The sequence below is a fragment of the Telmatherina bonti genome (genome assembly GCF_933228915.1).
Source record: "Telmatherina bonti genome assembly, chromosome: 15".
Taxonomy (NCBI): Eukaryota; Metazoa; Chordata; class Actinopteri; order Atheriniformes; family Telmatherinidae; genus Telmatherina; species Telmatherina bonti.
Window position 1 is genome coordinate 28,105,421 of NC_136613.1, and position 14,384 is coordinate 28,119,804.

Consider the following 14,384-nt stretch of genomic DNA (forward strand, 5'->3'; position numbering starts at 1 on the left):
CCTCCATCAGTCCTATTTACAATTCTTTTCATACTTTCATCTGTTTCACTCTTCCACATGCACACAGCACACCCACTCTCGTGCACTTACACTCTTGCCCTCGCTCTTTCATATACATATCCCCCCTTCTCCGACTCCCACTCACAGATCTAACACACACACAAAGAAACTCACTCGGTCCTAATAGAATAATACTAGAGTGTGATGTGTGGGTGATAACATCAGAGAGTAACAGGCTCTCAGCTTTCATCTGCAGCCCTGCAAACAAACACGATTTCAACCAGCATAATCAGCTCAATACTATAAATAGATAAAAACTTAATTATATTGTCTGTGCTTGTGTGTACGTGCGTGACTGTGTGTCGCGCAATGGTAAAAGAGAGAGGGTTTCAATCCATCTGAGTGGACCTGGGTGTGTGTCTTAGCTTCACTGTATCATTATTAGGTTAAGGCCTCTCTCTGCTGCCATTGAGAGGGACAGATATGCTCTTATCCAGGAGGGCTATTTCAGCACCCACACAAATCACAATCACACCAAAACAATACAATACCGTGCACATATGTGTGTGTGTGTGTGTGTGCAAATGATTGAGTCAGACAAGGTTTGTGAAATATATCAGGTATCTTGCCCATGCTCTTGTCTACCAATCACCTATTTTTTTTACCCTATTTTAACACCTGAAATGGCATTATATATCACCTTACCATCCTCACTTTTCTCTCACACAAAAACACACACTATTTCCCATCCGTGTTTCTGCAATCCATCACAGACCAGAGGAAAACATCGGCTTTATATGCAACGTCTAGAAAGTTTCGCACAAGTTTGCTTTCCGATTGGCAGAGTTTGATGCTTCAGAGGAAAATGGGGGGAACCAACCTGTTCTGCTGCAGTAAATTATGCCTCGCTGGGAAAAAAAAAAACCAAACAGATCTGCTAATAGCCACGCAGTCTGTCTTCTGCTTCTTCCACTGCACATAGACATGCCGACAAGCGCACACAGGAACACACAGCCGGGGGGGGGGCGGTTGTGATAATGCCCTACACAGGCCTATAAAGGCAGACATAAAGCAGTCAGTCAGTGACATGTCATTAACTTAAATCACACTTTTATGTCTCTCGCCCTACTTTCCTTTCACTTTTCCACCTATCTCTCTCCAGTGTCACTGTGTTTTTTCTTCCTCCTCATTCAGCTCTCCTCTCCGTCCGTCTATTGCCTCTGCTGACAGCCTCCCATTCCCACTTCTCGCCAGCCCTCTCTCATTTTCTTCTCTCCATCACCTTCCCTAAATCTTCTCAGCCTCATTCAGCAGCTCTTTCCTCCTCCATCACCTTAATCTCATTTTATTTTAGAGCCGCAGTACTTTATCAATCACTTATTTTCACCACCTTTAGTACTTTTTCCTCCCTGGGTTTATGTGGCGAGCGTGTCCCTTTGGTGCTGGCCAGGTACCGCTTCCGTTTGGGTGCTTTTGCAGGTGTTGAGGGAGCCGGGTGCTCGCCCGTGTGTGGGTTACACACCAGCGCTTAGTGTGAGTTTAGGCTGGTGTGTCATATCGGACTTGTTCTGCAGCGATCTGAAGGGACGGTGCTCTCGTCCACAACTGAAAGGCTGCAGCCGGTTTCTCTAGGTTGATGCGTTTTCGTGAATGTAGCTCGGGGGGGGAGCTCTGCCTCTGGCCGCCGTTGTTTATTGTCGATGCATTATTTACTATACTGAGGCACTGTTGCAAACGCCACGGCATTAAACATTCATCTCCTTGAAGACCTAAAGAATGTCACCATCAATCACCGTCACCTCTCCCTGTCAGCCCGCTCTTTCCTTCCCTCTTCCTCTCTCTCCCTCGCCGCCCTTCTTCCCCTCGCCATTCACCTCGTCTTCTCAGTCCATCCCTGCTTGACCTTTCGTGCGCCTCTTTGTCTCCTCCTCTTCCTTTACCTCTCCTTCCTCACGTTTTGTTTAGCATTTTCCTCCTCCTCTCACTTCTCTCTCCTTTCCCTCGCCTCTCATCTGCTGATTACGCCCCTTTGCTTTTGCCCATCGTGACTTCACTCTGTTCACTTCCAAACAGAAGGGGTCATATTGTTTGATTCTCCCTGGTTTTCTCTCATCATTCACGCCGGCGCTATATTTCCAAGCTTGTTAGACTAAAACACATTTGGTGGTGTAATAAACAGCATCCCTTTGATCTGCAGCATGCTTTCATTTAGTTCGTCCATTTGGGCGATCTCTGGCTCAATTCCCCCGTGCACAATTCCCTTTGGCTTCTTGGTTGAAGTTGTACGTCAACTTTGCAACAGCGGGGAAGAAAAATAATGAAACAGGATGAAGGAAAGCAACTCACAGGGGTTGGGGAGAGTAACACATCAGTCACGGTTTTAACAATTCGTGTCACGATCAAAGAAGAATTTTTCTCCAGGATTAAATCAAACACCGAATTATCCCACAGCAGAAAGTTTATCTAATTTACAGAGGTGCAGGAACCTTATTTAGCTGGTCTGAATCTGGAACAGTTTGACTCTAAAGATAAATGATGAAAGCGTGTTTTAGATTATTATGGTCCGGATCAGGATCCCTTAGTGTCACATTAGAACAGCACACCCATTAAGCCTCCTTTTCTTTTAATATTCTGCCTGGTCTGTCAAACTATTTTAGAGGTTTAGAGTCACTGTTTGAACCAGTGACTGACTAATAAGGTCACTGTTGCAGTATGGCAGCCCAGAAAAATGGAGGGGAATCTTGTTGCCTCTAAAATGTTGATTTTTGTTTTATTTTTAACCACATTAAGATTCTTTCTTAAAGATGTCTGAGCCATTTTATGCATTAAACTAACTCGACATGCATTCAATGGGTTTAAGATTAAAATTAAGGAGGGAAAAAACACTTAAACTTATCTTTTTAGGTTTATCTAAAAAATGTCTTATATTTTATCTCTTTTTTTCTACTTTTCTGTTATTACTTTTGTGATATTGAGGCAGCATAAAGAGGTCTCTGTCTTTTTGTTCTTGGTAAGCCACGTAAAATAAAAACAAAGTGCCAAGGCCGTTTCTTTCTCGCTGCTGCCGAGGATGAAAGGGGAGAAAATACCCATTGGTCATGTGACGTGCTCTCTTCTGTCTTCCCTTCAGATGCTCCCTGCTCAGAGCTGCAGGGCATGTTGTCTGGGCTGCTCCCCGAGTCCCAGATCTCCGCATCCTCCATGAGGGACATCCATGGATCCATGGGAGCAGCCAGGCTGGTGGCCAGTCGCTCAGGCTGGTTTCCCAACCCGACACAACCCATAGCTGGAGAGGAGTGGCTGCAAGTATGTATCCTTAACCTTTAGAAGGCGTCCAACAGAATGAATTGCTCGACTCAGACTAATGAGTTTAGTTGTTGCATCAAACACAAACCCAATAATCAATCATTTATTTTAGACATGCCACTTACAAGATGTAATCTGGACTCCAGATGAGTTATTATTTGTAAACATTTACAGACTTTATATGTTATCATCACACTAACAAGAGCTGTTAACAGTGTGAGAGGATGGTCCCTCCACCTCCCAGTAGACCCAGTTCATCATTATCATCCATTATTTATAAACCAACTTGGATTACACTTCATAGGCAACTGCCTGCTATAAAACAACCTTTTTAATGTGTAAAACAAAAGTAAAACCTCATACAGTAATACCCCTGCCATGTGCAGACCTTTTGCTGTACTCATTTATGTGACCAGCGAATAAAAAAATCCACATTTTACATTCTGTGCAGAGACTGCAGGGTTAGTAATAACTATGCCTGTCTGTGTTGCAGGTGGACCTTGGTGTGCCCAAGACTGTGCGCGGCATAATTACGCAGGGCGCGAGAGGGCTGGAGGGCAGCAGCAGCGCTGAGAACAAAGCGTTTGTCAGAAAGTACAAACTAGCGCACAGCTTGAACGGTAAAGACTGGAACTACATCACAGACAGCAAGACCGGCTTTGCTAAGGTAAACTAAAACTCAAACACACACACCTAATCTCTGACACGAACATTTGAACTTCCCATCCTTTGATTGCTACTGCCAGAGCCCCCACATTTAGTTTATTTATAGCTGTCTCTCAACTTAGTCCCCCACAGGTTGCCGATCATCTCCCCTCTCTCCTTCGTTTTTTCCTCTCATTTCCTCAGAAAAACAGCATTTTATTTCGCCTCGGACCTGATAATATTTCAGTTTAATCACCTCACTCTTCTCACTTCTGTCTTTGCTTCTCTTTTAATCCTGCATTGTCTCTGTCTCTCATCCACTTGTTCACTCATCCTTTATTTGTCTCTCACGGGTGTTAATTAAAAATGTCTTTCCTGCATCACCACTCAACGCTGCTGGCAGCCTAGTGCACCATGAGACGGGGGCACTTCGTTTTCCTGTCTGAGACTATGTCTTAAAATGCTTTAAAAGTACCACTGAGCGCCTGGATTTTCTCCCAATGCTAAAATCCTGTTCTCTCTCATCTGCCTGTCTTCTTAAATGAGCGTCCAGGGAGATTTATCATAGATTTTTAACGTTCTTTAAACGTGCAAGACAGGAAACATAGTTCAGTTAAAGAAACCAAAAGCGGCCTTTTGTCAGTAACCATGTGTAGGATGAAGTGAGCTTGTTGGGACATGAAAGGAGATTTGCTTTCAGTTATTATTTTTTATCAAACATGTTAAACTGAGCAGGAAAACCACGCTGAGAAGTAAAACTGTATGCCTTTACTCACACAGTCTTCTTTTAATCTTCCTAATGGGACTTGAATGGAAGAGTTTATTTGACTAAATTTTACTGTCACAGCTCCATAAACATTATCATAACAATGCACACTTTCTGACACCTCCATTGTAAGGGATCTGCCAGGCCACAGAGCTTTCTATCCCGTACATTTTTCTGTTAAATACCTGAACTAAAATGTAAAATATAAACAGAGAAACTTGCCATACCTTTACCATTTCACATTTTAAAATAAACTTCCAATGCTTTCTCATGCTTGTTCCTCAGGTTTTTGAAGGGAACAGCCACTACGATACTCCAGAGGTGCGGCGGTTTGATGAAATCGTTGCCCAGTACATCAGAGTCTTTCCAGAGCGATGGTCTCCTGCTGGGATTGGCATGAGGATGGAGGTTCTCGGCTGTGACCTTCCTGGTAAGAGTTCACTGACAGCTGCAGAACGATGAGCACTTATTGATGGACACACACGCAGGTTAAAGAAATGCTGTGCACAAAAAAAGGGCCACATAACAGAGTGTATCACAAAGTCAAATAATTTTTTACAATAATCTAAAAGCCACTAACGCCCTCCAACATCTGCTTTTGAATGCAGTGGGGTTCGCTCCCATGTCAAACGACTGCAGTGGCGTATCAGTCACCTCATTAACAGCAGTAGTTCCCAACCTGGATACCCCACCCATTAAGGGGGGCAGCAAAGTTCACAGGGTGCACTGGGTCTTCACGCTGCAGAGCTTACTAAGTTTTATTTGTACATGTACAGCGTCATAATACATTAACTGGCTTATCAAAAGTCTATATACAGTTGTGCTCATATGCATTCATCCCCTTTCATTAAAGAAAAGGCTGAATTTACAACAGTCACTCAAAAAACTGGAGACTTAAAAAAGGAACAATAACTAAAAATTTGCAAAAAATATAATTTATCAATATAAGACACTATTTTTTCATTTAATTGAGTTGAAGAAAGAAAAAACAAACAAATTGGTCCTGGACAAATTATAGAACTTTTCTGTTGAACAGTGGGACAAAATACCTGTCAACAGGTGCAGAAGTCTGACTGAGAGGAACAGAAAACACCTGACGGTAGTGGAAACATTAAAGGATTGTTCAACTAAATATTAGTTTATGAGTGGTGTAATATGTAATAAATTATCTTATTTGTTTGCTTTTTCAAAAAACTATTTCTATTGAAGGAGAATTAGAAAATAATTTTGTGATTTTCATAAATTTTTTTATTTATTATTACTTTAGTCAATTTCATCTTATTTTACAGGCAGCTGTTTTTTTCCTTCTTTAATGAAAGGGTATGAATAAATATGAGCACAACTGTACGTACTGTTATACACTGAGGTGTGTGGGTTGCATTTTTCTGGTCTGCAGGAAATAAAACTATTCTAAATGAATACATCTACAACTGAACATACAGCCATTAATTAGAGAATATTAATAGTTCACTCTCTACTAAGAGACCAATAAGTGGATGAAGGGTCATGAATATGTGCAATCTGAAGTACAGAAAACAGTTCCAGAATATTATACAACTCAAAAAACATACATAAATACATACATACAGATATATAACCACTGCTAATGTGTCAGTGTGGTGTGAATACATAATATGTCTGACAGACCTCCTGATTTACAGCATAAACTGAATCCTGTAAATGATCAGTTTCCACTTTGCCCAGTTAGACAGAGTTAAAGCAAAACAATGCAACATCTGTTATATTTTCTCTAATGATGGCTTCTTCTATTTTCTTTGCATGTGATGGCTTCTTCAGTGATGTTTCTCTGATTGCCACACTGAAAACTATAGTCTGTATATTCAGATTCAGACACTAACCTGCAGGATAGAAAGGGTTCAACATATATTGAAATCAAACCCTTAATCTCTTGATAATCTTTGTATTTTATCGGCCGTTGTTTCCGGGTTTATGTTGCTGTCTTTGTTCTGCATGTACTGTACAGTATGCTTGTGTGCATATGCTTGCTTTTATGCATCCTGTGCATATAGCAGTGGTTGTAGTTAATCATCTTGCTCTATAGGAGGGTTTTCAACATGTCTGGACAGGGATTAAAATGTCTAGGTCATGGGACTTTTACTAATAGCGGCCAGCTGTGGAATAGATTGCGCGCCCACCCTACTACGTTAGCAACATTAGCTGTAGTGACGGATTAATAGCAGTACATCGTGTACTGAATTATGATATTCATGATTAAAGCTTCATCAATTGTATTGAGACTAACATCAGGCTATTTTCATCCAGTTTAAAATATTTTCCTTCTTAAGGATTTAGTGTAAACTCCTGAGTGATGATTTGGTTTGCAGCTAGTTTAGAGTGATGCAAGCTATTAGTCTATATGCTACTTTACTGAGCTGTGTAAGTATGATTTATTATAACATGCTAGGTTGTATGGTCCTTGTTAGCTGCGGTAAGCATTTTTTCACAGTGTACAATAACTTTGTTGGAAAGCAAGCCATTATACAAATATTGCTACATTTATTACTTTACTGGTGCACTAATAATGTACCATATAAATTCCCTCTATGAAGCTAACGGATACCTTGTCGGGTTAGGACATTTTCTTAATACCCTGCACTGTAAAATAATTGGAAATCATACAAACATAATTAACCCTAAAACAAAGAAGGTTTTTTTTTCTTTTTCAATTTTTCAGTGACCTTCTGAAAACGGGGTTATTATTACCAGCTTTCTCACCCCTCTCCATCATGTGCCACCGGGTCTTACTTTACACATATTCACATATTGTGACATATGACAAGTGAAGACAAGAACTGGAAATGACATGTACCTGCTCCCTACAGGCACGAAGTGGGCCACTGGCTACACCTGATGAATACACTTCTGTATTTCTGAGCTGATGTGGAGAGAGAGAAAGAGAGTCCAATGGGAGAAATATATCCCAATGCGTCAGGCCGAGCCAGCTGGCTGTACATGACCGGGGCATTAAAGAACAAGGGAATACTCTGTTTACTGCTTAGATAACAAAATAAATTACCTATAATAACATATCATGAGGAAGTTTATGCCAATCAGCTGAAAATAACACAAAATCAAGGACATTTTTATCTGTTCTTATTCAGTGCAGGACGATGTTTTTCTCTGAACTTGCTAGCTTAGCTGCTAGCTTAGCTGCTAGCTTAACTTGATCAGAAAAGTGGCTTAAAAGTAATGAACTTTGTGAGGTAGCTTTTTGTAAGATAGCTTTGAAAACAACTATTTTAAGCATTTCAGTTCAGTTACAGACCACAAGCCTGATAGTTGTGAAGCTGCACTACGGCAGCCAGACATATGAGACATAGACATATGTTTTACGACATGTGTACTTCCTGTCATACAACTATGAAACAACAGCTTTGTTTAACCAACAAACTATGTTAGTTTATTACCCTCAGAGATAATAATTTGCATGCTCAAAGTATGTTTTTTTTTAATCAAATCAAACTTTTTTTTATAAAGCATTTTTCAGCAACATAGAGTGCTTTACATATTAAGAACAATATCTACATATTAAAATTGAACCTTCACACATCAAAGTAGTAATTTGGAAAACACAAACTACATAATATTCTCCCTTACACATCCCCACAAAAAATAAAAAATGTACCCCCTTTCGAAATAAACAGGAATCCCATCCTGACTTTCTGCCTGTTGATATAGAATTGTAAATAAATAGAAATAAACATCATTACGTCTTATGTCTAGCACATGAAACTAAGTTCCTGTTTTGCTCAGGTCAAGCAAGTTGTCAATGTTTTCCAGTGGAAACCTCTATCTTTCATGGTGATTTTCAGCCAACTACAAGTAAGGTAAAATTAAAATAACACATTGACATGAAAAAAAAAAAAAACGTTGTCAGCAATAATAATATCATGGTGAACCACAAAGCTTGACATAAGGAATTTACCTCATCCTGATACATCTTTTCCAACTCAGCAGCAAGTGATGGTACATGCCCGGTTTATTCTGTCTATACAATGTAATAGCATCTAAAGCACATGATTTCAACAGTCAGATCAACATCTTGACTGTTGCAGTTTCCCTAACTGTCTGCTGGTCTGGTTGTCTGCTTGCCAGATGTTTTCCCTCTGGGTGTAATCTGTGCATTAGACATGATAACAGTTCATTCCCACTTCACATGAACACCACAGTAACAGCTCCAGCTACCATCTCATGAATAAAACCACCCAGTTAGATAAGCACACATCCTTAATTTCACTTTCCTCCTTTGTTTCCTAATGGTGCTATTCTAACTATTCAGATGGTAATAATCCAACTCATCTGTTATCTCAGTAACACACATAGTGTATTACCACAGAAAAGCTCATCTCAAAAAGAGCAAATTCCTTTTTCCCCTTGCTTGTGAGTGTTTGTTCTCGCAGTTGTGTTGAGTCCTTGAAGGAAGATGAAATATTTAGCAGTGCATCAGCTTCAGTTCACTGAACACAGCTGTTTACGCATAGGTCACAACCACAAAAAAAAAAATGCAGACACTCATCTCTAGTGGGTTTAAGTGGGCTTCTATGAATTCAGGCACACTCAGCACAACAGATCAGAAGAAATCTATAAAATAAGAAGGGAAATGAAGCAACAGCAACTTCCTTTCTATACTCCTTCAAAATGGTGTGAATAATGATTTTTCTTTAATAGATGGTAGGAACAAAAGAAGTAAGCTGCATCAAAAAGGCACCAGCAGTCTTTTTTTTTTTTTTTTAATTAACACACAATTTGAACTTTTTAGAAAAAATAAACAATTTGATCTTTATGCTAAAACTACCAAGTTCTCCAGCGTTTAGTCAGCCTGGTTCACGCCCAGGCCACTGCTTCTTATTAAACATATGAAAATTAGAATTGCACAGAAATCCGATTGTGCCCAAATTTACTTCCCGCATGGCGTTGGCATAAACAAGAAATTATTCAGTCTTCCAAATCATCCATCTACTCCAAAAACATGCACAGTGGTTTGTCGGGTTTAAGATTAGGCTACTTTGTTTACTATTCAAATGCAAAAACAAAGAAATTGCTTTTCCATTACTACCTCTGTATTGTTTTCATAATCTACAATGAAGTGCACTGACCTAACAATTTCCTCACATGAGTGAGACAATCTCAGCTCCAAAATCCATTTCAAAATTACAGATTCGGGGTACTTCGGGGCACACAATAATGTGGTTTAGCATCTCATTATAGTGCCAAACCTTCGGTGCAAACACAGAAACAAAAGCCAGAATATTACTGCTCATTTCCAATCATTCACGCTAGCTATGAAGGCAACATGTAATTTGGGTCTTGTAACCTCAACGATTGGATATGAACCGAGAGCTTACAAGCTGCCAGTTTTGTTCATGTTTTAAATGACTGAGCTGTCAGAACATCTGCTATGCTCTCATCTCTTTCATAACACACCTAGTTGTTGACAGCCAGGCAGGCACAGATGTACACGCAAACACACACACACAAACACACACACCACCTGTTTGGCATAAAGTTAAGGGTTTGTTAGTTGTGTAAATGCATGCTTAGTTTTTCAACTCCACTGAAGACTACAGAGTCCGGGGTGAGATGCTGAAGGAAAATAACAAAGAGATGAGACATATGGGAGAGCAATAAAATATGTCATTATCTGTTGATGGAAAATTACACCAAAATGCAGAAGCACTGTGTTAGTACCCCCCCCCCCCCCCCCCCCCCCCCCCCCCCGTCTGTTTCTAAAACTGTTTAGAGGTTGAGCAATCAGCCAGGTCCTTCTAATCAAATGCACCTAATTAACTGATCATCATCAATGTGAGCGCTTCTATAAAGGCAGAGGTTTTGTCAGTTTGTTGGTTTGGAGCTTTTAGCTGTGTACCAACACAATGTCAAGGAGGAAAGACATCTGAAATGATCATAGAGTTGTTCCTCCTGCTGCTCATCAGTCTGGGAAGGGTTATAAAACTGTTGGAGAAAAACTTCACATGAATGTCTCTTAATCTTTCCAGCAGTGGGCATCTCAGCAAATTTACCCAAAGAAATGGTAAAATCCTTAAGAGCTACGCCTCACTTTACAGGCTTCATGTGAAATGGATTAAGTACAATTAGAAAAAAAAGGTGAAGCATTGAAAGAGCTACCAGGAGACTGCAAATGACTGCACAGTGTAGCTGCATATAAAACCAACCACTATGCTTCTGGAACTGTGTCATCTGGACAGATGAGACCAGATACCTGGTCGTAATGCACAGCAGTAGGTCTGGAGAAAACTGAGCAGAAAATACTGGCACAAAAGCTTCATATTAAATGTTAAGCATAGAGGTAGAAGGATGATGACTTGGACACCTTGGGTCAATTTAACAGCTAAAACCCGAGCACGGCCAGAAATCTGCAACAGGGTGGCTGGAAAAGAACAGCGTCAAGGTGCTCTGTGGTCCAGTAAAAGTCCAGAGTCCCTAATCCAGCTGAATCCTGTGAATATCTCTGCAGGTGATTTTAAATCATATGCTGTAATATGACACATTGTTTATCTGAAGTTGTAAGTTTAAGAACTTGTATGACTCAATCAATTTATAAGTGAAAGTTTAGAGATGAAAGAGTGTGTCACATCTTTTTCTCATGACCAACTTTTTAACCACAGAGTTTTTCCAGTTAAACTGACATGGTTCCTGCCTGAGAAAACACACTTTTACGTGTGAAAATATATGTTGAAATAGAGATGTTTTTAAGCAAGCGAATCAGAACACTGCCTTGGATTTCCACATAGATTCAGCAGACTGGAGGAAGCCTTGAGGGATGCACCGTTCACAGTTAAAGAACATTCTGGAGTCGTTCTGCTGTTCCAGGTTTCCAGCCAGTCATGCAGGTTTGGCCGGGTGTTTGTGTAAGTCAGTGTGTTAGATCGTGTATGAGAGTCATTGCTGATCACTATCACATGTGAGCTGTGGCTCCGGTTCAGATACATTCATGTGATCAGTGGGATGTGTCCTTAGTTACACCCACTAATCCCCTTCCTTGCTCCTCCTGCTCCTGTCTTTTCGCCGCCGTCCAACCGAAAGCAATGTGATTATAAAAGCACCATGGAGGCAGATGATAATAATCAGAGAGAAAGTTATTCAAAGCATATTGAATACATTTATCACATTGCTAAGAAGTTTGCTGTAATGGGAATGGGAACCCTAACAAACTGGAGAATTTGGTAGCCATAATTGTATTTAAAGCGCAAGCAATGGCAGAACGTGATTAAATCCCATCAGTTATTGATCAACGTCAGGTCTGATTAATGCTTCACCCAAAGCCATTTTACTGTAGACGTGAAAATGGAAAATACTGCTAAAAAAAGAGGCTGAGTGCAGATGTTTGTGGCTTGTGCTGCACTTACTCCATCTCCTGCCAAGGCTCCTGTAACAAGCCCCCACCACCATGCAGACACACACACTCACACACACACACACACACTCCATCTCTCCAGTGTCGTCACCTTCACTTCTTTCCTGGCTTTATTATACTGGTGGATGGTTCCCTTCTCTCCTTTGCTCGTGTCTGTGGACAGAGCCTGTTTGTCTTAAATTCAAAGGAGAGAAAAAACCTTGTAGCGAACACATGCAGTTAATGAAAAAGCTCCTGCATGTGCTACTTCTTCCATGGCTGAAACTAAAATGACAACATGAGTTTCAAATGAGAAACCGTATTCAGACATTGTTTTCAGGCGGTGCTAAATGGACATTTGTCCACCACTGATTCGTAGTCGCACTGTTCCTGACTCGAGCCTTTTGTCTGCAGTTACGTAAGTGTAACGCCATGTTCGCTGGATATACAGATGTTCTGATGTTAAGTGCCTGCAAAGCAACCAATTATCTACTGGGACAGAGAAGTTGATGTATTCCTCCTCTTCTCCTATTTGTGATATCACACATGGAAAGATTTACATCTGGGCTCGGCTTCACTGTGGTTGTCTGTGTGTTTAAAAGCACAAAAAACACTGTCAGACTTTTCCAACATAAATATTTAGCTTTGGCTCACTGTTCCTTTACAACATTTCCCAGATATTCCTGCCCTCTTTTTCCATCAATATCCCCTTCTTTCTATCATCCATCCTTCCACCCACCCTTTAATCTATCACTCCATACATCCATTCTTTAATCTATCCATTAATCCATTCCTTTCCTCACAATCCCTCCATCCTTTCTGTTATCCATCCACCAGTCCATACTCATCCTTCCTTTTCTTCATCCATTAGTCCTTCTATTTATTTATCCTTCCAAACCCATCCATCCATTCATCCATCCATCTATACATAAATGCATCCTTCATGCTTTCCTTAGTCAATCTCTTCTTTCATACTTTATTTTATCCATCCATCTGTCCATTCATCCTTTGTTTTATCCATCTGTCAAAGCTTTTATCCATTCTTTCTGTTATCATCCATCCATCCATCCATCCATTCATTGATCTACTCTTCCATCCATCCATCCATCCATCTATCCATCCATCCATCTAATCTTCCATCCATCCTTTCATCCATTCATCCATCTAATCTTCCATCCATCCTTTCATCCATTCATTGATCTACTCTTCCATCCATCCATCCATCCATCCATCCATCTATCCATCCATCCATCTAATCTTCCATCCATCCTTTCATCCATTCATCCATCTAATCTTCCATCCATCCTTTCGTCCATTCATCCATCTAATCTTCCATCCATCCATCCATCCATCCATCCATCCATCCATTCATTCATCTATCCATCATCAGTCTATTGATTTACCAACATCTATTCTTTAATTAATCTATCCATCCATCATTTTATCCATTCATTCAATTGTCCATCCGTTGTTTTACTAATCTTATACATTCAGCCATTCATCTTACTATCCAATGTTACTTTATTTCTGTTTCATCTTTTTTTTCATCTTAATTGATATTAAATGCGTAAATTTTATTGATAATTTCATTCCTGAAAGATGTTCAAACCACTGAAAGGCAACTCGACTGTATTCTGGTTGAACATTGAATCCCTTGTTGTTCAACCAACTACAGTAAATAAAAATCAGTGTTTGTAAAACATTCAATACTGATTATAAAGGCTTATCCTTTACTACATCTTCATACAGTCCAGCCGCATCACACCTGTACTTTCACATGGCCAAAGTACTGATAGGACATCAGAAATAGTTAAACCCATATACTTCTTAAAAGTATTAATTACTGGTGAGATAAAAAGCTGCTCCTCTCTTCCCCGGAGACCTAATGGCACTCCTTGCTCAATGGGTTTTTGACATGCTTAAGATAATTTCCTTTGTAGCTCAGCTGACGTAAGCCATTCATTGCCAGCAGCTTGTTTTTATACATCGTCTGACACTTGAGGCTACAATTACAATTACGTACCTCATGGTGCTTTGTGGCACAATGGGCTAATGAGCAATTCACTGTCAGTAGTTTCCTGACATAGAAACCATCTTCACTTTAGCGTCTCAGCTGTCTAACTCAAGGCGCTGCCTTTTAGCCACACTTAAAGCGCCATCATCGGGGGCTTTTTAACCAGAGTCACATGCTTACTTTTATTATTCACTGGGTTACAAAGACTCCCCATGCATGTCTGAAAGGCATAAAGTCTTGTGGTCCAGTGTGGCACTTAGTATAAAAACAGATATTAT

General features: G+C 40.2%; 1 protein-coding gene across 2 annotated transcripts in view; it reads left to right on the forward strand.

Annotated features, from left to right (window-relative positions):
* LOC306766466 (neuropilin-2-like) overlaps positions 1-14,384 on the forward strand; it is a 107,081-nt gene that overhangs the window by 60,822 nt on the left and 31,875 nt on the right. For both annotated transcript variants that reach the window (XM_079254239.1, XM_079254240.1), the window contains exons 9-11: positions 3,131-3,306; positions 3,800-3,973; positions 5,003-5,147. In XM_079254239.1, the coding sequence (XP_079110365.1) occupies positions 3,131-3,306; positions 3,800-3,973; positions 5,003-5,147 (495 nt within the window). The remainder of the gene's footprint in view (positions 1-3,130; positions 3,307-3,799; positions 3,974-5,002; positions 5,148-14,384) is intronic.